Genomic DNA, 23,583 nt, shown 5'->3' on the forward strand with positions numbered 1-23,583 from the left:
ATAGTTGATTTCTGGAATCATATATTCAATGGATTTAAGAATGGCAAGAGCTTCGGCTATATATTTGGAGTATTTGTTCGAAAGTCTCCGTTGAATTTGATTGTTATCGTTTTTTTTTTCTATTTCGGGTTTCACCAAGTATTTAAGAAATATACACAAGGACATAAAAAAAGCTAAATTTCTTAAACGTAACTTGTATACATCTCACCATTGTAGTGATAGGCGTAACTTGGAAATTTATTGGGAGGGGGGCAAATATGTAGGTATATACATATCTAACGAAAAGTGGATCCGCGGCTAAACGTCACTTTACTACCTACTTATTATTTTATAAAATTATTCATTTTCTAACATTATTTTAGATAATCGAAAATTGAAAATTAAGATTTAAAAAAAAAATTGTACTTATAGTAATAGCTATAACCAGCTGCTTTGTATTAAACAAGTTATGTTAAATATCAGAGGGGGCTCTGCCCCTCCTGGTTTTCTCTAGGGGCAGTGAACCTCCTTGCCTCGTCAGTTTACGCCTATGATTGTAGTGAATATTTTGATTTAAAAAAAGACATTGATTCAGCATGCCCAAAGCCATTTGATAAAAAATGTACAGCATTAGTCATTGTGTTCGTTATGTTCAAAGTAATTTTCGTCTACATTAATAGGTCATTTACAGAGTATACATAATTCAAATATTGAGTGGAATGTTGTGTGTTTCAGTTGTGTGCGTAGTTTTTTGTTACTTTTTGTTCGCTTCGATCTGATTCGGTTTCTCAATTTCGTTTTTCACTGATAAACGGGTGCCTACATTAAAACTAATAAAGAAAACTAATATTCAAGTACCTACGCTATGAAAATTTAAGTCATAAAATTCTACTGTACATTTTTTCTAATATATACATTATGAACTAAAATTCTAAGAAATGGAATCTGTAAAAATTAAAATATTTAATATACGTACATAGAAAAAGATGATTAACATTGTATTCGTTGCGATGTACCGCCAACAAATACTATTTAAATTTAAATGTTTTTTATTTATAACAATTTATTTGAATAACATAAATAAATAAATAATGATCGATGAAATACGAAGATCTGTTGTAGATTTAGTGGTTTTTATTCAAGCTCGTAATGGTCCACCAGGCAACCGGAAGTTTTCTCAATGCTCCTTATGAGTGTACACTCTTGTATTATATAGTTAAGTCACACAATATTTATAAAATAAATTATATTACAATTCTGAGTAAAGTTAGCTAGTTTAAAACGTTGTGGAGACAACCGTGTTGGAAACCGTCAGTTAAGTCTACCATCAGCTAAACGCAATTGTAAAACCGTATTTTTTGTCGATCAAATCGCATGGAATGTTTTGCAACAGCTTTTCTTTTATATTATTAATTATTTATAAATTTACATTGTTGTAATTCAAAAACCCAACAAGACGTCCTTACCATACCTACGATTTACTTACCAGTCATGGCACAAATATAGTATATATTTATGCCATGATAATCTCCCCCTCCCCATCAGTGAACAGTTTATCTTTGTTAGCATTCGGCGGTAACGACTTATGAGCGCGGAGCAAACTGTAACGTTAACCTAACGATTAGTGATTGTGGAATAGGTGACCTGAGCATAAGAAAATTCGTCTGATTGTTCAGCGGTGCTCGATTAGTTGGTATATGTTGAATGTCATTAACAAGTTTACTTTTTAACTAGTGAATTAGCTAATATTTCAACCTCTTTTTCTTTTGAAACAATCTTCATAACGATATTTTAAATTTGTCAATCCAATCGAAATCATGTCAGAATCCGAAGGTAATTCATTCAATGAAAACGAAGATGATCATGTTGTAGGATTAGTGGAATACATTAACGGTCAAAACGCTGAAATAGAACAAGCCAATTTGATACTCGAGGCATCTGAAGGCGACAGTTGTACTTATTCAATGGTTCGTAAAAGAACATCCTATTCGTTGATGAATTGTGTATATATTTTAATTATGTTGTGTTCTAGGGTTATATGAAACGACAAGCATTATATGCTTGTTTGACTTGTACAGAAAAGGACAAAGAACCAGGTGCAATTTGTTTGCCTTGCATGTACCAATGTCATGATAACCATGATTTGGTCGAATTATGGACAAAAAGGTAAATTCAAATACAAATTCTATTAAGGTGTTGGAATCATTTATTTTTAAATCATTAATATTTTTATCCTTGGTTCAATTTGCAGTAGATTATTTTAGTATATTTTTAATCAAAGAAAAGTAATTTAAATTTCAAATAACTAAAATATATGTACCTATAAAATATACTATTGAGTATATCGGGAATTTTAATTATTACTTTTTAATTTAAAATATCAATGTTAAATATTACCAATAATTTACTAATATTTTGATCATTCAAAAATATTTTCGATATTTTTTTAAAAATTTGTTTATTATGTTTATTATTTTAAGGTAAAAATATGAATTTACTAATTAGTTTTAATTTAATCACTTTTAGAAATTATCGTTGCGACTGTGGAAATGATAAGTTTACATCTCAATGTCAACTAGAACCAGTAAGCAAATAATTTGGTACATGATATATAATAAATATAATTAAGATAAACTTGTTCGAAAATTGATCTGTAAGTGTAGTGAGATATATACTAAAGATAAGCTTAATTGAGTAAAAATAATCGAGGTACTTGATTGATGAAAATAAGATATCTCGATTTTTGAAATAATAATAATAATATGTTATAGAATGATTTTTACTCTAACTATAATAACTTCAGTACTTGTCATTCGACTTAGACGAGTTGGTATCTTATTTAAACATTATTTTTAAAATCTAAAGTACACAATTCTGATCAATGTAAATAATTCATTGAATAATATTATTAATAAATTTTTAATTTATTATTTCTTATTTAGAATATTTTAATTAGCAAATTAATTTATAAAAATCTTATTCTTCTCCTTTTGTCTTTCCCACAACTATTTGGGGTAAGCCGCCCTTGTCCTAAAAATCTAAATTACATAATGTCTTTAAATAGTAACATAATTTTTTTTTTAATAATTAAAATTGTTAAATTTATTAATAACTATTAATAAATATGTGTAGAATAATTTTAATATTGATTCTTATTATGTTAATAATTTATCAATCTTAAGTTAAAATAAAGAAAAACAAAATAAAATGTAATTATGATTTATGGACAATTTTATTTAATTTTATTATTTCATGTAACAATTTATAACTTATATTATTCGGTGTCATTACATTAATAAAAATGTTGCATGATTAATTCAAGTAATGACTTGATTATGAAAATATATTGATTACTATTAAAGTAATATCCTATACTATATCAACCGAAAATTTTGAGTGCTATCTTGGTTATAAGAATATATAAATTACTAATAACTTGTTTATGTTCACCACTAATAAATACCTCGAATTTGAAAGTGTTTTATTTTATGTTAGTTAATAAAAATGTGCTTATTCCATACATAGGTAACAAATAGTTGCATAACATAAATGTTGATAGGTATTGCCAGTTGTTTATTTTTTTCTCTTAATAAGTTACATTATTAAAAATTATCACTTATTGTTATAGTATACTAATTTACATCATGCTGACCAATTTAAAACAAAAAATTTAATATTTAAAAAATCAAAACATATCTTAGTGTGAAACAATATGTCAATAATAATAAAAAACTGGTAGTAACCTTTCATAATTTGTTATAATTTTATATTGTTCTATGGAATATGTTTCTTTTTTAATCTAAACAATATAATATATTGTATATTATGTAGAGCATTTTATTTTTTGCAACTTTAGAAACATTAATAAATACTTATGAAGTAGCAGCATGTGGCAACTGTAAAGATTTCCATGTGTTTCTGCTCTTCTAGTGTGGATCAAATTTAATATTTCTTAGTAATTAATAGAAAGTTTCATTATGTTGATGATAATAATAATAATATTGTTTCGTGTTATGTATAGATTTAAGTTATTATTTAAATTATCTTTAAATTTATTGGATTTTTATTAATTTAATCTTCAATAAATTATTCGAGAACAAATATATAAATTGATATTTATTTTTTCTAGGTTAAACTTGAAACAAATGATCTAAATATTTACAACCAAAATTTTAAAGGTTTATACTGCATTTGTCAACGCCCTTATCCTGATCCTGATTCTGAAAATACTGATGAGATGATACAATGTATTGTTTGTGAGGATTGGTTCCATAGCAAGGTACTTACATTTTAAATTAAGATACTTAATTTAAATAATTTATATTCTAATATTTTTTAGCATTTGGGCACTAAAGATATGAACCCAGATGATTATTCTGAAATGATATGTTCTGATTGTACGTCCAAATTAAGTTTTTTACCAGCCTATAAACATTTGATAGGTAAGGTATTATTTATTTTTCATACTACAAAGAAATTGCTTTTTTAGTTTAAGGATTAACAAGTTATTTTTAATGTAGACTGAATAGTTTTAAAACATTGAATTAAAGATAATTTACATTAAAATTTGTATTTGATGAAAAAATGTATAAAACATTTTTATTCAACTTTATTAAACTACTTTTCATTAGATTCTTAATTTAATTATTAATAATTAAATATTAAAATCAATAAAATTTACTGTACAGTAACTATTAATAACAAAATGTATTCTAAAACATTTTATTGCTTTATTAGAACTCTATCTTATTTAAAAATATGATTGACTTATATTGATAAATAATGAGCAATATGTTTAAGATGTCTAAACATTAGTTGAATTTCTTCTTTCAGTTCTAACCCTGTATGTAAAAACAATATAAATTAGGTTTTTATTGACCATATATCAAAAGTATATGCTGCTATTATTATTCAAATTAAAAATAATGAAGTTAATGATTATTATAATAAGTAATTGATAAATAATTGATTTTTAGACTAACGATCTTAGTACTAGATAAATTAGTAATAACACTTAATTTATTTATTTATTTCAGTACCAAAATTCATATAATATATAAAATAAGCAACTGTTTATGCAATTCACAACATCCTTAATAACTTAATATTTACATTTTAAGAAATAATTAATTATATTATTTTGCAGTTACTGATGATCCAATAGAGAATATTGAAAAAGGTGATGAGACTGAGGTAATTGTTTTATATATATATTTTATAAAATAAGGTTATTATCTGTTGATCTGACATAGTTCATATCTGAGCATTGACATAATACTTGACACCTAGAAAACAATTATACAACATTTATATAAATATTTAATTGTATTACATCTATAATTTGTACCAATTTCATACCAAAAAGAAATTTAAAATTTTCTAAAAAATGGATATTATATGATGTACAAATTATATGTTCATTTTTTTTTAATGAACTTTATTGGTAAAGTAATCAGATTACAAGCATAGTATATTTACAAAAACTTTTTTTTTTGTCATATAAAAAAGTATACTTATTGACTTAAATAATTAATTGTACTATTTTATAGTTTTTATCTAGTCTCAAAATAAAATAACACACACATATATATATTTATATAATTATATATATATAATTTTGTTTATTTCATTAAGAAATAAATCTGTAATTGTTTTTGATCCATACTCTATATTAATATATTCTAGAATAGAATCAAGTAGTTCTTATTATTAAGCAATTTATTACAAAAATCCTTAATGAGTTAAGAATAGGTATATTTTGAGTTTTTGAATCCTAAAAATGAATATGGAAATTGGTCATTTAGAATTATTTATTAATTCTTATTGGCATTTGAAAGTTATTTTAATTCAATTAATATGTAAATATGTTTGACATAGGATGTTGATATAGTGGATACAAAAAAGGATATAAAAGGTAAATTAAATTGACCATGTAATAATGTTTTTATTAATAATAATATTTATTTTTAGAGGATAAAGACAAATTGAAAAATGTTGAATCAAATAAAATGGTATGTTTCAATAAAAAAAAATAATTTATATATATAATTATTATTAAATTAATTTGAAGCTTTATACTTTAACTATTTTTTTTCTTTTTCTTCACCTTTTTCATAACTATTTAAGGTTAACTTTTTTTTAGATATCTAACAATGTTGCTAGCACATCAAAAGGTCAAACGTGTAAGTTAATAAATGCCAAAGACTTAAAAAAAATTACCGGTAGTTCCTTTTGGGTTGAAGGTTGGCGACAAGAACTTTGTACATGTTCTGCTTGTAATGTATGATACTGATAACTACATTTTATCGTACCATAATTTATTTTTGATATTTTGGATATAGAAATTATATGAAGCAGAAGGTGTTGCATTTATAACTGATCAACAAGATACATTGCAAGCATATGAAAATAAAAGCCGCGAGAGAATGACAGCTAAAGAAAAACAAAGTGAAGAAGGTCTTTCCAAAGCCTTATCATCAATGGATAGAGTTGCAGCCGTGGAATTGGCTCATCGTTAGTATTAGTTATAACTTAAATAATGTATTGTATTAGTTATCTACTATAAGATTCTATTTCACTTTTTAGAGTACAATCAGTTTAAAGAAGATCTGGGAGAATGGCTTGGAAGCTTTAAAGGAGATAAAGTAGTAAAAGTAGAAGATGTCCAAGAATTCTTTTCTGGTATGCAAGCAAGAAAGCGTGCTAGAACAGATGATGGAATTCCACCAAGTTTTTGTCGTTAGGATCAATAAATACTTAAATTTAAATTTAAATTATAATTTTAGATTCAGTCATCAATAAGACATTATTTTAAGGTAAACAGGATAATAATTATTTCTTTTATATTGTTTTTTTTTTTTAAAAATTAAATTTAAACTTACATTTTCTATTATATACTCATATTTCCTATTCATTATAATAATATGTATTTTATGTTTTGCTTTAATAAATACTATGGTTATGGTTTTGACTATTTATTAATTAATGAAAATTAATTTAACTATTTATTTTAATCTAAAAAGAAGAGTATAGTTATTGTTTAATTAAGTAGATAAATGACAGCACTCTTGAATTTAATTTAATTTTAATTTTAAAGTGATATTAACATGTAATTTAAGTACAGTTCAATTAAATATGAATTCATAATTAGTAAGACAACATTAAAGGAAGAAAAACATGAGCGTTGAATTGGAGGCCTCATAAAATAGTTGTTTTTTAAAAAAAAAAAAATTGTGACTTAATACAATCATCAATACCTAAGACAAACACAATATTAAAATACTCTTAATCAGGCCACCATATACTTGTGAAATCTTAATTTTATTTTATTATGACCTAAATATTTACTATTTCATATGTACCATCTTTAGTTGTGTGTTGATATTTCATACCAATTGGTTCTAACAACACATTTTCAGTTATTAACATAATATTTTATTGTATATATATTCAGTTTCACTATTCTTGGTAAAAAAATCAACTTTGAAGATGTAACTAGGAAATAATTTATATTGTTAAAGATATGGATATAGTCTCATAAAAGAAATTTTTTTTTTTATTAATCCATGAACTCAAAAAAAAAAAAAAAAAACATATGATGTAAAGATATATAATATTATTAGTTATTAAAATATGGTGGTTCCAATTATACTATATATCTGTAAAATTTAAGTAAATATAATGTTACATAATTAATTATAACATCAATTTACTTACAAAAATAATGTGTTACAATTTTTATTTTCAAATAATGGTTTTATTACACCTGTATATAATATTTGATACTTATAGGAAATTGAATAGCAAATTCCTTAAACATAAATTACAATTACAATTAATAATTATAAGCTAACAATCTTGTGGGAAAGAAAGAAAAATTGATTTTTAAAACAAAAGAAGAGTTAAATGTAACTATTGGTTTTTACTTTAAATTAAATAAATGTAATTAAGACATAATAAATGAATATTGTAAACATATGAAAATTATTTTTTATATAAATATAATAATATAGGTTGAAAAATGCAGACAAAATACTAAATATATTAAAAAATTTTATACTTATCACTGATTTAAACAAAATATAATTTTTCAGTCAATAAAAAAGCGATTCATTGCTAAAATTTAATTTAACATTTAATGTGTTATGAATAATAAAATAACATTGCATAAATACCAATTACACTTATTTGTATATTAATGCATAATTATGTAAAACCTATAATCAATATTACCATAAAATATAAATTTACTTACTTTAAATTCTACTTATTGTTTTGAACTTCTTTATTGGTCAGGTCTCCTAAAGCTTGTATTTTTTTTTAATCCTCAACATCATCATCAGTTGTGAATTCAGATATATCACTTTGTTTGTCTTCTTCTTGTTTGTAATCTTCCTCATCAGATCCCATATCCCATTGAGGATGTTCTGTTAAAGGTTCTGGTGCTTCTTTTACATCCAACTGAAAAATTATTATATTTATATGGAAATGTACATAGGTTTTTATTTTTTTGGAAGTAAATAAAAATAAACTAAATGATTCAATAAATAATTTACTCTTATAGGTAAAAAGTATTTCAACAAAGTTAAACAAAACATTTAACTAAAATGTTATAAAAATAAAGGAGACCTTAAATTATTTCATCACTAAACATCTCAAACTTCATTTTAAGCTTTTTTTTTTTAAAAAAAATTTCATTTAAAAATAAATTGTTAAATATATAAGAATAGAAAATAAGGAAATATCAGATTTATTCATAATTAAACAAGCATTAAGCATTATAGGAACATTTTATTGATTTTTTTATTAAGAACTACTCAATATCATGTAATTAATACTTCTTAAAGTCTAGATTATTATTTATGACACTCACTTTGATATCATGCATTTGATCAAAGCCAAAGTATGAATCAGACCTCAGACAAACAGCAAATACATAAACTCCTGGCCATCTAGGAGCAGTAAATTTTAATTGAATTTCTTCTTCGTCAACTAATTCTGTCACATGATATGGAACAGTCAATAAAGTACGACTTTTTCTATCACTTAAATAAACCCACCAATATTCATGTTTTTCCTATAAATATATTATAAGTAACACATATAATAAGAAAAATTTAAATTATTTTATTTTAATACTTCAGGAAAGTAAGGACAATGAACCAAATGTGATTGTTTAGTTCTTCCCTCAAGTACTCGATCTTTTTTATTAGCTCCAGATTGAAATTTATCCCAATCATCATCATCATCATCATTATTTGCTGAAACCTAGAATTTAAATTTTTTAATTTATCATGCAGTTTATTTTAAACCTGTAGAGAATTTCACTAATAATACTTTTTTTTAAATATTTGACTTTATTTTGAAGAATTACAATCTATACATTTAGTACAATAAGTAATATAAATAATGTATAGACCAGAGTTTTCAATCTTTGTATTATTGGGACACACTATTAAAATATTTCATACTTTGTGACACAGAGTTATAAAAATAGGAATCATAGGTAATAAATATTTAAAATTAATTGATAATGTAAATTTAAAAATAACAAAGAAAAATATAACATAACAGTATTTTAATGAGAAATTTGTGTTTGATATTTCTTACATAATGTATCAATTTGTGGTAAAATCTTTGACAAGGCTACTCTTAACTCTTCTTTGACATTAATTAATCTTTCTCTTTTTTTTTGTTTTTAATTTCGTTCAACGCAGAAAAAGTTATCTCGCACAAATATGATGTTGAAAATGGTAATAATACGGAAAGTACCAATTTTTTAAAACTCTGATATTCTTTTTTTGAGTAAATCCAAAATTCGCCTAGCCCAAGCTCATTAAATTTAATTTGAACAGTGCGATCGTTTATTAAATCTGCAAGTTCTTCTTTTCCTTTTAATAAAATATGTGAGGTTTCTAAACTAGTATTAAATGGATTCCTCACCCAATCAAACATTTTAAAATTCCAGCGATGAAAAGTTATCAATTAATAAGATTTTTTTTTTTGAGCTATCAATTGGGCAATAAAAAAAACTAGCTTCTTGTGCCTAATCTAAAATGTTCACTGATTTCACAAATTGATTTGATTGTAGTTTTTTAGAATCTCAAAGCCAACTTTTATTAATTAGAGTTACGATAATGATAAAATTGATTTAATGTCAATAGCTGATGATCTATTTTTATTCATCAAAGAAATTATATCTAATATCTTTTAATTTTTGTAATCAGTGTCAATAATGTTTGTACATTTTGTGTCATTAAATATTAGTACTTCACGCGACACATTTGACTTACCCGGCAACACACCGGTTGAGAAACACTGTTATAGACAATTGACAGGTTTTATACACATGAGGAGGAAACAATTTCAAACAAATCTATAAAAAACTTGTCTTACTAGGATATAATAATTGATAATTATAACAATTCATATTTTTAATTTGGATTTTTAAATTTTTATCTTGGTAATATATCATTGAAAAATAAAAATTACTATGGAAGAAACTCAAGAATCTGAGCAATATACATGAACATTTAATAATTTTTTGTTTTAAAAACTAACGGATATTATATTAATAAATTACATTTCTTTACGTAAGAAATATGTATATATACAACCATATAAATTTTGTATAAAAAATGATCACCTATATACAATTTAATGATATCTGGTTTATTATGATTTATCTAGATAAAGAATGAGCTATATAAAAATGTTCACAATGGTTGCCAATTAAATATGGAACATAATATTTCATGTTTGTTTATTTATATTGAATAACATGTAGGTAAATAATTGTCAAAACTTAATTTATACTATGACCATGATAATTCATTCAAAAGAAAAAATAAATTTTAATAAGATGTTTTATGTTATGATAGTTTCATAAATGTTCTAACGCATTCATTGAGGTATAAATGTTATGTTACAATTTATAATTGTAACTATAATAATTTCTAAGTAAAAAAAAAAAAAAATTAAAGATATTATTTAAACAAATAACAATAAATTATTTAAATGTTAATAAATTATCTATGGTACTCAATACCTAAATTTATAATATAAATACCTTTTTTTTATTATCTGTTGTTTCTTCAGCATCTGATTTATCTGACTCATCAGGAGAAGCATCACTAGAACTATCGTTATCAGAATCTGAATCATCTTCAGATGATAAACTACCATCTTTTTCTTCTTTGAGTAGTTCTTTCTCTTTACTTTTATCATCTTCGTTTTCTTTGGTATCAGGCTCTTCCAGCTTATGAAAAAATAAAATATAAAATAATGACTTTATATAGTGAGGAGTTGTTGATGTGAAATTTTTTTAATCAAAAAAACTAAAAAAAAAAGTATGTTATAAAATATAAATATGTCTTTAACTTTATACTTGACTAATTAAATTTTAATATTAAAATTTACTGATTAACGATAGGCATGAATAATTCAAATAAAAAGAAAATAGAAGATTAATAAATAGAGATAATTCAAGAATGGATATAAAGGGGAAATATAAGTGTTGAATAATACAATTTACCCTAAACAGACAATAATATTATAATTAGGGCCCAGATTTAAATGCACTTAAAACCATACAAAAAAAAACGTCAAAATATGCAAAAAAATGCAAAATTAAATTTATAGTTTTGAAGCCCTCGTTACATAAAACGAATTATGTTCTTAGAGAACATTGTGCATGATCAACCAAAAAAATATGCACTTTGCATTGAAATCTAGGCCCTAATTATATTATAATCACCACTGTTAAATGTAATAGCAATTTATAAATTAATACATACTTTGGCTTTTTCTAATTTTTCTTTCTTTTTGATTTTTTTCTTGGCTGATGCAGATAAAGTAGTTTTTGGTTTTTTGATATTTCCACTCTTTTTACCTTTACCTGATTGACGCTTTTGTTGCCAAATACCTTTGGTTATTTTTTTTTCTTTTTCATTATTTTTTCCTTCTTTATTTTCAGAATCAACATTATTTTCTACTACATTCCCATTTGATATAGGTTTATCTTGTTTTTCTATTTTATCTGTTTCTTTAGTGGTATTTTTTTCTAATTCAATATGTTTATCTGCATATGATTCATCTCCAAACAATACTTTCATATCTCTTCTCTTCAATTGTACAGTTACAGTTACAATAGCTCCAGCAGTATAAACTGTAGTAGCTTCATCATCAATAACTAAAAATAGTGTTTAAATATTTATATTAAATTCTAATAAACATATAAATTATTTTCAACATACCTTCACAACGAACTTTAAAATCTAAATAGGGCATTCTACCTAATACTTTAACTAAATCTTCATACTGACTATCAGACAAAAATTTTAAAGTACTTCGTCTTTCATCATTTTTCAACTGAGCAAGATGCTGAATACTTCTAACACGTTTCTATAATATATACACACACAAATAAATATAAAAAAACAACAGTACAATTAAGTATGTAATATTCTATATTAACCTTTTTATTATCAAAATGTTTCAGATGATCATCTGTTATGTATGGTAGCTGCATAAAAGGACTTTTATACTCCCATAATGCTTGAACTATCATGGGACAAAGCTTCATACAGTTTTCTATTGTTTCAATATTAAGTAAACGAGGCACTGACAAAAAAATAAAACATTTTTAATCTACAAACTATTATATATGTACTTCCATATTATTTATTAAACAAACCTCTTTGAGCGTATGCTAACAAAATTAATTGAGAAACAACACCAACCATTTCTTGTATTAAATATGGACATTTTTTCACGATATACATACGATCTAAATCTAATGTATCTGCTTTCAGTGTTAAACGAGATAAATGTGCATGTATTAAAGCTCTAGCTTTTATAGAATAATTATAAGACAAAGGTGGTTCTTTTTGTGCTTTTTCTGCAAAATTGTAAAGTTGCTTAATAAGCTAAAAAAGATAAATTGTAATTATCATTTAAAATGTAGAAAATACATATAGTTCAATAAATAAATATTAAATTAATTAAGAGGAATATAAATTCTAATTTGATATTTTTACCTGGGGCATTTCATATTCATCTGAAGATCTTTCAACAATTTCACTATTGTATTTTTTTTCAAACTCCAATGAGGCACTTAAAATCATTATTACTCGTTTAAGTGGTATTGAATTTGATTTATGTAAAAAATAATAATACATACGAGATGTCTCTAACAAAACCTGTGAAGAGAAAATATTTTAAATAAAATAATAATGAATATTTATATTATAAGTGCTGAATTTCATACTTTATCTCCAGAATATCTGATAGATTTATACCACCACATACCAACTGTTGTAGGAAGAGCAATCATAAATACTAAAGCATAAAGACCCAAGACCTAAAATAAAATATTAATATATATTAATAATGATAATTTGAATTTAATTTATTTCAAACTAATTTAAATTAGATTTTATAATTTATATTAGGTATAATTTTGTATTAAATAATGTTAAGGCATACTATGATATTTGCTGAATAGATTTATCAGAATAAAAATTTATCCTCATTCTTGACTTAAGTAATAAATATAACATTTAATTAAAAACATTTGTATCTCGTAAAATTAAAATTAAATAAAAATAATTTTTTTGGTTAGATATTTAGTTTTAAACTACAGTAAGAAAAAAAACATAGGAAAAATATATTGTAAAATAGGTTGGGCCGAACATTTGTAGTTGATGGACCAATTTACACTTTCATAAAACCTGCAGTCAATAATTGCTGCCTAATAATGATAATAATGGTTTCCAAAATCTCCTACCACAAGAAATCAGTTTTGCTGTAGCTGCACGATACCTATACAAAAGGCCGTAACTGGGTGGTCCAGGGGTCCGGACCCACCCGAAATTTTCAAAAGTAGAAACATTTTAGTGGTGAATATAGTTTATTAACTATAAATTGTATTAAATAATAATGTTAGACCCCCCACTCGAAATTTTTTCCAGTTATGGCCTTATTTATACAAATACATAATGAGCTGAATTTAATCATAGTTTTGGATATTACTTGTTGCACATATAATTACGTTTTACAGTAAAAAACATAGAAAGTATAAAATCATTAAAAAATTTTGTTATTATATTATTATGACTTTTTTTCGTATAAAATTCTATAAAAAAAAAACTTCAAGGGCCATCCTGTTGTAGAACACACAGTATAGCAAGAAAACTTTTTTGATATCAACAATTATAAAATAAACATATTTTACCCAAACTGAATTTTCTTTTTCTACAATCCATGATGGTAAAGCAATTCCAAAACTCATTGCACCAGGTCCATCAGGATTTCCATATTTTTCCCAGTTTCTTCTTGATTCATCATCAGTTAATGCTTGATAAGCTGAAATTGTTTTTTTTTTATTAAAAGTTACTTATTGAACTGTACATAATTATTAAGAACTACTGAATTCTTATTTTTGTGTAACCTCTTAGATTTGAATTAAGAATCATATATATTGGATATTAAACTAATAAAGTATAAAGGAATGTTACCTTTTGTAAGTTTCATGAATTTTTTTTCATCTCCAGTTTCCTTGTCTGGATGATAAATTAATGATAATTTACGATATGCTTTTTTAATTACTTTTTCATTTGCTCCCTAACAAATTTTAAATGATTTAGAAAAAAGTAAAATAAATTATATTAGCTATACTTACAATTGCAACATTAAGAATATCATATGGATCAAAACTTGCACTTTCATAATCAAACTGAGACACTTTATAAGCAAGGAAAGCTAATAATACCCATCCAGCAATAATGACGCCTTTTCTGAAATAGACATAACATTATTTCATATAATAGTAAATTATTATATTTATAATCTAATTATTAACTAAATAAATACTAAAATGTGGAAATGTGTAATACTATAAATACTAAAACATTCAATCTGTAACTTAATATTAAACTAAATATACTCACATTAATGTCCTTTTCATTAATTCCCATGGTTTTGTAGATTGCAGAATAAGTTTTTTTTTTCGACAACCCGGACAATAACATTCTGAGGCTAATGCTTTTGGATCTAAAGTTTAAAAAATATATAAGAATAGATTTTTGACTAGCCAATAAAAGTTACAAAAAGAAAATATTAATTCATACCCTCTTTTTGTTTTCTGGGCCACCAGTAATAAGTGCCAGGAATTAATAAGAGAGCTAAAAATGACAATATAAAATAAAAAAATGTAGCTCCACTTTCGTCGTATTGAAACTTTTGGCCGGCCATTATTTCGAGTTAATAAAATTATAAAAATATTTACTTTATGAACATGACTCAGTTAATTTACATACTTTTAAATATTTAAAAAAAAAAATAATATTCCATAGTACGACAAGGAATGACCGATACCGCTATATTTCTTAACACGTCACATAAACTCTTCTGCGATAAAATAAATAACCATCCATCAGGTGTAAAGGTGGTATGCATTGATGCTACAATGCCGCCGATGGTGACGTCCTATGTCTCCAAATGGCTTGTTCTTATCTTGAATGATTCTTCTTATCAACGAGCATACAAAATGGAAAGAAGAAAATTGATAGCATGTCGTTAAAAATCCTTAGAACACAATCTAGTGAATGTTGTTCTTCCATGAGATATTGCATCTTCTATTGCATTTATGGCTTCAATGCACCTAGATGATCGCGCCGTAAGCTAATCGTCAGCCGGATAAGAGGATCATTGTTTACAACGCATTACGTTGTATAACGATCCACGATGCAATGATTGCTGTTGGTCACACTGTTCTTTACGTAGTTATTTAAATGGATATTCGTGCAGTTTCGACCGTCATTTCTGTTTTCGTTTTCGTGGCTCGCCGTCCGGTCCTATCTGTGACGTGCGTTCTCTGTTTCTGTGATTCAAGAGAAGCCATTTTGTTGTTACGAAAACCACTCAGTGTTTGAACTAAAAGCTTTGTTTTTTTTTTTTTTTAATACTTCTAATACCAATTTAATACCATTTTACCATCAATTGATCTAGTTTTTATACTATTATTTGTACATCAACGCGGAATATGGCTTGCGCTACGTTAAAACGGTCACTGGATTTCGAACCCCCTATGTGCAGACCAACGAAAAGACAAAGGTGCACGCCTATGAGCATATCGCCTTCTAGCTCTCCACCAAACAGCTCCAGATCTGAATATGTTTCACCCCATTTTGGTGGTGATGTAGTGCCAAAAATCACAGCAGGTAAATCGAATAGTCGTTTACCATAATATTTTACGTAAATTGGACTAATATGTTTACATAGTGTTTAATAATTAAAAGTCCTACCGACATTGACAGATACTTGCTTGGAACTGCTCGATGTCAATTGATCGATTTTAGTTACACATTAACTTGTGAATCAATAAACTGGTAGTTATTTTACTTGCCAACAAATGTATTGGCCAGTATCATATTTCAATAGGAATAAGTGTAGTATGTTAAATGTGTTGGTGGGTATACTGTTGTATAATAATGGTTTTTAGTAACTGGTTATTATCTCGGCACTTAAAATTGTTTTAATCTGATCTTGAATAGATACAATTAAGTTTATTTGGGAATGCATATTAGTATCAAATTTATGCAGTCACTAATTTTGATAGATTCCAAGTAAAATTTATCCTTTTTTTGATTTTACCACTTGCCGATTATTAGTTATTGTGATCACTGTTCATGATGTTTAAATTTGATTGATACATAAATACCATTACATTTTACTATGATCATTGTATTCTAACTAATTCTATCAATGTTTAGTTTTTCTAATAAACATAATAGTTGGTTCAAAACATAGTAATTTAAATTTAAATGCTTACTAATTTATATAATATCAATCGATAAAAGTTTTATGATTATGACCTAATTGGTTTCACTTAAATTTAATTTATTAAAATGAACCCTATTCATTTGTTTATCTGGAATATTTTGTATTATTACATTTGTTTTAAACTTAATTCTTTTAAATTTAACAATATGAAATATAATTTTAAGTTCTTAATGTAATTGCAGTATTTGATATGATATAAATGTTATTTTTATATTTTGAATATGTTTGTTATTAATATTTTCAGGAATGTATGTTAGAATAATAATTTTTTTTTTATAATTTTAATGTTATAGTATAAGAGTATTGCAGATTTAAGTTTATTATTAAATGATGACATTTAATCTAACCTAAACAATTGTTTAATATATCTAAGTGAAGAATTATGTTACATTTCATATGCTATTGTTATTTATGGGGTTAAGTAATCATTTAAAACAATTTCATAATTTATTATCATTACTGTAATTGTATAAAAAAATTTTATTGGTAGAGCTGCCGTAATATTATTGATTGCAAGTTACAGCTAATCTTAAGAACGACAGTTTTACCTATAGTATAGTAAAGTTTAGTAATATAATAAATTTATATTGGATACTTAAATTTACATAATATTTTATACATTTAGTAGTTATTTTCAAAATAGTGTTTAGGCCAAAACTTTATTTCATATATACTATTTAACTGGAAGTTACATTATATATATATATTATAAATTATATAATAAATGATTTATATAAGTTCATACTTATTGTGACTTAGTACTTATATATGTTATTTGTTAGTATTCATTATTAAAAATTATAGTAGTTTCTAAACTTCAAAAATTATAAATGTATATTATTTTCATTATTAAATATTTAAATACATATATGAATTAGGTAATTTAACTTAAATTGTTTGATACATTTTTTTGTTTATTTTTTTTTATTAGAAATGTTGTCTGCTAGTTTAACTGAAGAAGTTCAAAGGATGCGTCGCAAACGTCAGCTTAATATGGAATTATCTGAAAATCGTAATTTGGATGACAGTTCTTCAGACAGTTCATCTGAGAACACATTTCCATCCTCAGCCAAAGATAAACCGCTCTTCACTTTTCGTCAAGTAAATATATTAATCTAATAATACATATATATAATTAATATATAATAATTAATTTGTAGTTTATTTAATTGAATCATCAACCAATCATTATGAGTTTGTACTATTATAATGGTTTCTAGTTAATATTTATTCACTAAAATTAAATTGTATTTATAAAATATCCTTTAATAGTGAATGTAATCTACCTGATTCTTTTTTAATTTTAGATAATCATATTCAACTTAAATGTAATATTATTATAATAATCAAAATGAATATATTATTTTTCCTTTATAAGATATGACTTGTTTAAACTTGTTTTAAACAGAAATAATATTTAATCTTATTTAGGTATCTTATATTTTAGGTATATTTATTAAATTGGTTCGGTGTAATTGTTTCTATTATAATAATCTTTAGTAGCTTCTTTTAATTCAAATTAAATATTTTTTTTATTAAATGCTAAAATTATTATTTTTCAGAAAATTATTTTACAGTTAAAACAGAATAATTTTATTTTTAGGTAGGAATGATTTGTGAACGTATGTTAAATGAACGCGAAAGTCAATTACGTGAAGAATATGATAAGATCTTAAACATGAAATTATCTGAACAGTATGAAGCTTTTGTTAAGTTTTCGAATGATCAGTTGCACAGACGTTTTGAAGCAGCCGAGGATCCAAGCTGTAAGTTAAAGATATAATTATTGATTATAATTTATAAACTTTTTTTGAAAATATCTTTTGATGTTTAAATTAGTGCTGTATATTGTCTTTGTTCTAGCCATTTTACTTATTAAAATTTATTATCTATACTGTTAAAAATCTTATTGGTATACATTTTATTTAATTCTATTTGATTTTCTTCTATATTGCCAGTTAAAAATTTAAAGTCTAATTAAAATATATTTTACTTCATATACTATTAATTTTTCCTTTTCAGATATTTTTAAAACCTTTTTAAAATTCCTTTTGTGTTTAGCTTTAATTATTTTAGTATGTTTATTGAATGTTTTAATATTTATAGAAGATAGTGTAGTGTTTTATTTAATAATTTGTTTTTTTATAATTTTAGATCTGTCTTAACTCTTCAGCAATTACAAGCGATGGTTTTGAATTTACAACAAAATTTTAGACGCACTTAATAGATAAAATAATTATTCAGCCTTAAGTCAACAATCGACTGACTAACAATGTTTTTTATGTATTATACATTTTTGTAAACTCAATATTATTAAATTAATTTAAAATATATGAATTTCATGATAATAGTAAAAGAGTAATAATTAATTTAAGTAATCATTAAGCTAAGATTGTTTTGTTTTGTTTTATTAATTTTTATATTGCGTAACTGAAAAATGTTGGATATTGGCTCAAAATCATATTAAAAACTGGCTTAAAACATTTTCTTACTTTCATTGTTACAAATTCTTAAATTTGTGACATATTTCAGTTTAATTATTATTTTAAAATGATTTATTTATGTGAACAAATATTTATTTTTTTTTCAAATTCAAATTAAATTTCATTTAGTGGCTTAACACTACTTATTATTAGAGCTTATCATTCTGGTTAATATGACTGAATTTGATGACATATATAATTCAAAAGTCACCAAATTTTATAAGAATGAACATTTTGGTTACGCCACTTCCAAAATACTAATGTATAAGTTAATTTAAAGCGAGTTGTATGAGCAAGAAAAATGGAACAGTTCACTTTACACTGTAGCTTGTTCATTCAAATGGATCTCGCACTTATTTCTTATAATATGATAATGATAATAATTATTAAAACATAAATAAAGATATATATATATATATATAGATTTTTTTTTTTTTTGTAACTGATAAGTAAAAATTATTTTTTCTATTAGGTAAACATGTAAAGTATTTTATCGGGAAAAATACTTGTATTGTTTAGTTTATAATACAAATTGATAATAAAAAAAAATTTAAATTTACTAATTAGTTATATTTTTATGATATAATGAACTCCTTCTTTCTTAAATTATTATATGATTAATACTTTTTTCCATTTCAGTTCCAAGATTTCCTTATTCTTCAGAAGTAAGGTCTGGTCTATGAATATTTAAAGTACTTAACTATAGTGAGATAAAAAGGTCCTTATAGGTAATTTAAATTTATTGTTCACCAACAATTTTATCATGATGAATTATGATAGTAAAGTTCTTCACTTTTAATAAATGTGTTATACATTTCAGATATAATGGAAATATGTATATATATATATTAGCCATATATATTATATATGGCTAATTTATTATTTATGTGTATATTTATAAATCAATAATATTGTAGTGCTATAAATTTTATAGTATAAATATTTGGACACAAAATATTAGTGTGGAATTACCATTTATTTTTTAGATTAATATAAATTGAATTTGTAACTTTTTAGGTAATATTGTATTGTATTAAAGTTAATATCTTCAAATATTTTTTCCATTATTTTCACTAGATTTCCTCACTCTTATTATCCAGTTTTCAGTGATTATTACTAATAAAATTGTTGGAAGTACTGGCCATCCACTGATAATAATTTAAGCATAAAATCATCTACCCTTTCAACACTAAATTACCATTTAATGAGGTATACAATAATTTTAAGATTTAGTATGTTAGGGTTAGTATGTACCATTTCAATTTTATTTAATTTGAAATGTTATAACTAAGAAACGGATTTATGTGAAATAAAAAAACAGAAATATGTACACATATATGTAAGTATAATTTATAAAATATGTGCTAAAAACATCCAAATATGAGGGGAAAAAAAATGATTATTATTATTAAAATGATTTGTTGCATTGAATTATTACAATATCTTTTAAATTATGAAATGTTAAATGTCGCCTATTAGGTATCAAAATACTTTTAAAATTGCTAAATTATCGTTTCACATCAACCAATGTATTAAAAGCAAATTTCAAGTGCATACTATCAGAAGGCCATAATTCCAAATTTTTAAAAGGACGTCTTCCACTCATTGTGTTATTGATTGTTTTAAAATCAATATATCCTGGAATTTTTGTCTGTAACAGCATGAATTTTCTTTTTTACAACATCTATTGGTCTGTTTACGTGTTTTAATCGCTGATTCAACAATTTGCATACTATCATTTGGGGACATATTTTTTATTAATAATTTTGTTAAATTATTTTTAATTAAAATTAAATTATTTTCAATGTCTCATTTTGCATAATATTTTGAGCTTTTCCAATAACGATAGAAGTTTCTGTAACTAATTTTGAAATAATTGTATTTTCATACGAAGAATGATGAAATGATAAAAATATTTATAAATTAATGAAATATGTAACTATGCCAAAATATGTAAAATTATGTAAAATAAAAGTATCATCATTTTAATAGGAGTGATTTATATCAAAAATTTCTTATCGAATCTTAAATATCTCGTTTTAATAAAAATATGCATTTACATACAAATCCGTTCCCTAGTTATAACTAGAGCTTGGCAGTTTATGCATTTTCTTTTTCGAACTTTTTAGATGATGATCTTTTGATCACAAATGTGATTCATTAGTATGTGAATTCAAATAACTTATTTTTATTTTGCATTTTTGGTGTTTATTACTTTTTTTAAGTCATTTTTAGCCCATTTTCCCATATTATTAGTCATTGTTACGGATTTCACACTAATTCACTTCTTATCGTTTCTTGTTGACCTTTATGCTTAAACTTAAGACTTGTCCGATTTTATCTCACTAATTACATTCGTCGCTGTAATGAATACTATACCTACATTTTATTAATTTATCAATTTTGACTTATAACATAATTTTAAAAAAATCTATTATATTCCGCAATAATGGTACATTTTTTTGAATTTGAGTGTTATTATTTGAGCGACAAATTGTCATAATATTCTGGTGCCATCATGCCATCAGTATTTTTCTTATCATTAAGGAATTTTGAGATTCTATATCATTGACATTTATGTGAACATAAGCCGCCATTCGAACTAGTTTTTCACCAAATTAAAACCAACTATAGTTATAGTTATTTTTCAAAATTATTTGTATTCATTTAGTTTGGAAGTTCTGAAATTCATCGTGTACTTTGTTCGTGGTCGAGTTTTTGCTGTAGAGGTAAGAAAAAATATTCTTGTTCAAAACAGTTTATCTCAATTAAAACCAATAATTTTAACGTGAATGAAGACCAACTTAAATTACCTATAAACTAATATTAAGACGAATGTATCATTATCAAAATATCTTAAACTAAAGATTAATAATAACAATTGTAATTTATAATTAGTACGTAATCAAACTTGTAAAAGCATATAATATTCTGAAACATTTTAATTCTAATAAACAAAAAAATTAAATAAACGTGAATTCAGTAGCGGTATTACGTGAGCAACGTATAGTGCGAATGTATGCCATTTATTCCTTCTTGTATCGACATCCGATTGTAACTATGATAAAACCATGATTGGCTGTCAAATTAATATTATATTTCAGTTGTAATGGCTTGGCGATTTTTAAAACGGACTATCAATCGAATGTTCCTTACAAAAAATCCCATACCTCCATATAAGAATCATGTGGTTCAAATTGGCGATCCAATATTACGAAATAAATCATCACCTATTCCAGTTGACGTCATAAAATCTGAAGAAGTACAAAATGTAAGAATTTTGGGTAAGCATTTTTTGATTAAAATTTTGTTTTGATATTTGGTTCCTTGTATTGAATTGAATACAATTTCTTTTGTTTAGGTTATTCATTTAATGAGATCACGGATACAAATGTCAAATCTTATTGGCTTATCTGCACCACAAATTGGTGTACCATTTCAAATATTCGTTGTTCATTTTCCTCATCCTTCCAAGTTTTTCAGTAAAGAAGAAATAGCTAAGAAAGAAATGGAATATATTGAAAATCAGGTAAGCAAAAATTAATATTATGCTTATAAAATAGTATAGTTATTAGTGATTTGATACTGTAGGTTTGGATAAATCCTAAACTAACAGTAACTGACCATACATGTATTACGTTTAGTGAGGCTTGTGCAAGTTTTAAGGGTTACTCTGCTGAAGTTCCTAGATTCAAACGAGTGCTTTTAACAGGTAATATGAAATTATACTGGTTAAAGTTTAATTTTTATGTTTAATTGTTTAAATTTGATTTAGGAGTAAACGAAAATGGAGAAAAAAAAACGTTGGATGCCAAAGGATGGACATCTCGAATAATACAGCATGAAATGGATCATTTGAATGGAATAATGTTCAGTGACCGAATGATTCCTAGTAGTCTCTGTTGTACAGGATGGCATTCTATAAATAAATTTCAAGGGCTTGTAGAACTTAGGTATGACAACTGAGTACATGCCAGATTATTTGACATTTGTCTCTTTGTATGATAAAAAATACCATAACTGTTTGATTATAGATTTTCTGTATAATGTTACTTGTATCTTAAAAAATAAATTTTATTTTTAAGAAGATGATATTCACGTGTTAATTTTCAAAATCAATTTTTCCTTCTTTGAAATGATTAATTGTCCGAACACAACAAAATTAATTAAAAATTATTTTATTATACAATACTACCTTTAATTAATATATTTGTTTCATAAATATAATTATTGCAGTGCTTTAAACTGTCATCACTAATAATCATTGAGCTAGGATATA

At 24.5% G+C, this 23,583-nt stretch overlaps 4 protein-coding genes across 4 annotated transcripts; 3 read left to right on the top strand and 1 right to left on the bottom strand.

The window, feature by feature from the left end:
• Positions 1 to 1,558: 1,558 nt before the first annotated feature.
• LOC112689085 (putative E3 ubiquitin-protein ligase UBR7) lies at positions 1,559 to 6,875 on the top strand. Its single transcript, XM_025562597.1, has 11 exons — positions 1,559 to 1,946; positions 2,012 to 2,145; positions 2,506 to 2,563; positions 4,109 to 4,258; positions 4,319 to 4,421; positions 5,126 to 5,172; positions 5,857 to 5,893; positions 5,950 to 5,990; positions 6,122 to 6,259; positions 6,321 to 6,492; positions 6,565 to 6,875. The coding sequence occupies exons 1-11, from the start codon at positions 1,797 to 1,799 to the stop codon at positions 6,720 to 6,722; spliced, it is 1,188 nt and encodes a 395-aa protein (XP_025418382.1). The 5' UTR covers positions 1,559 to 1,796; the 3' UTR covers positions 6,723 to 6,875.
• LOC112689084 (translocation protein SEC63 homolog) lies at positions 5,175 to 15,478 on the bottom strand. Its single transcript, XM_025562596.1, has 16 exons — positions 15,108 to 15,478; positions 14,928 to 15,030; positions 14,660 to 14,774; positions 14,496 to 14,601; positions 14,213 to 14,343; positions 13,247 to 13,339; positions 13,017 to 13,178; positions 12,674 to 12,905; positions 12,455 to 12,600; positions 12,234 to 12,381; positions 11,775 to 12,169; positions 11,048 to 11,236; positions 9,118 to 9,246; positions 8,852 to 9,055; positions 8,234 to 8,439; positions 5,175 to 5,264 (listed from the first exon to the last, which is right to left on the bottom strand). The coding sequence occupies exons 1-15, from the start codon at positions 15,229 to 15,231 to the stop codon at positions 8,299 to 8,301; spliced, it is 2,418 nt and encodes an 805-aa protein (XP_025418381.1). The 5' UTR covers positions 15,232 to 15,478; the 3' UTR covers positions 5,175 to 5,264; positions 8,234 to 8,298.
• A 315-nt stretch (positions 15,479 to 15,793) lies between these two features.
• Positions 15,794 to 19,143, top strand: LOC112689086 (akirin). The gene is made up of 4 exons (XM_025562598.1): positions 15,794 to 16,199; positions 17,753 to 17,922; positions 18,425 to 18,587; positions 18,976 to 19,143. Exons 1-4 carry the CDS (start codon positions 16,022 to 16,024, stop codon positions 18,984 to 18,986), a joined length of 522 nt encoding a protein of 173 aa, XP_025418383.1. The 5' UTR covers positions 15,794 to 16,021; the 3' UTR covers positions 18,987 to 19,143.
• Positions 19,144 to 21,515: 2,372 nt separating this feature from the next.
• LOC112689146 (peptide deformylase, mitochondrial-like) lies at positions 21,516 to 23,398 on the top strand. Its single transcript, XM_025562690.1, has 5 exons — positions 21,516 to 22,033; positions 22,409 to 22,575; positions 22,666 to 22,833; positions 22,896 to 23,016; positions 23,080 to 23,398. The coding sequence occupies exons 2-5, from the start codon at positions 22,414 to 22,416 to the stop codon at positions 23,268 to 23,270; spliced, it is 642 nt and encodes a 213-aa protein (XP_025418475.1). The 5' UTR covers positions 21,516 to 22,033; positions 22,409 to 22,413; the 3' UTR covers positions 23,271 to 23,398.
• The last annotated feature ends 185 nt before the right edge of the window (positions 23,399 to 23,583 follow it).

The sequence above is a fragment of the Sipha flava genome, unplaced genomic scaffold (assembly GCF_003268045.1).
Source record: "Sipha flava isolate LNK unplaced genomic scaffold, YSA_version1 42_pilon_pilon, whole genome shotgun sequence".
Taxonomy (NCBI): domain Eukaryota; kingdom Metazoa; phylum Arthropoda; class Insecta; order Hemiptera; family Aphididae; genus Sipha; species Sipha flava.

Excerpts from the sequence above, each read along its gene's own strand:
- LOC112689085 (XM_025562597.1), top strand. The coding sequence starts at position 1,797 with ATGTCAGAATCCGAAGGTAATTCATTCAATGAAAACGAAGATGATCAT. Across the intron at positions 1,947-2,011 it reads ACAGTTGTACTTATTCAATG|GGTTATATGAAACGACAAGC; the intron begins GTTCGTAAAAGA and ends GTTGTGTTCTAG. Across the intron at positions 5,991-6,121 it reads ATGTTGAATCAAATAAAATG|ATATCTAACAATGTTGCTAG; the intron begins GTATGTTTCAAT and ends ACTTTTTTTTAG.
- LOC112689084 (XM_025562596.1), bottom strand. The coding sequence starts at position 15,231 with ATGGCCGGCCAAAAGTTTCAATACGACGAAAGTGGAGCTACATTTTTT. Across the intron at positions 13,340-14,212 it reads AAAAAGAAAATTCAGTTTGG|GTCTTGGGTCTTTATGCTTT; the intron begins GTAAAATATGTT and ends ATTTTATTTTAG. Across the intron at positions 12,382-12,454 it reads AACATTTTGATAATAAAAAG|AAACGTGTTAGAAGTATTCA; the intron begins GTTAATATAGAA and ends TATATATTATAG.
- LOC112689146 (XM_025562690.1), top strand. The coding sequence starts at position 22,414 with ATGGCTTGGCGATTTTTAAAACGGACTATCAATCGAATGTTCCTTACA. Across the intron at positions 22,576-22,665 it reads AATCTGAAGAAGTACAAAAT|GTTATTCATTTAATGAGATC; the intron begins GTAAGAATTTTG and ends TCTTTTGTTTAG. Across the intron at positions 22,834-22,895 it reads TGGAATATATTGAAAATCAG|GTTTGGATAAATCCTAAACT; the intron begins GTAAGCAAAAAT and ends TTGATACTGTAG.
- LOC112689086 (XM_025562598.1), top strand. The coding sequence starts at position 16,022 with ATGGCTTGCGCTACGTTAAAACGGTCACTGGATTTCGAACCCCCTATG. Across the intron at positions 16,200-17,752 it reads AGTGCCAAAAATCACAGCAG|AAATGTTGTCTGCTAGTTTA; the intron begins GTAAATCGAATA and ends TTTTTTTATTAG. Across the intron at positions 17,923-18,424 it reads CGCTCTTCACTTTTCGTCAA|GTAGGAATGATTTGTGAACG; the intron begins GTAAATATATTA and ends TTTTATTTTTAG.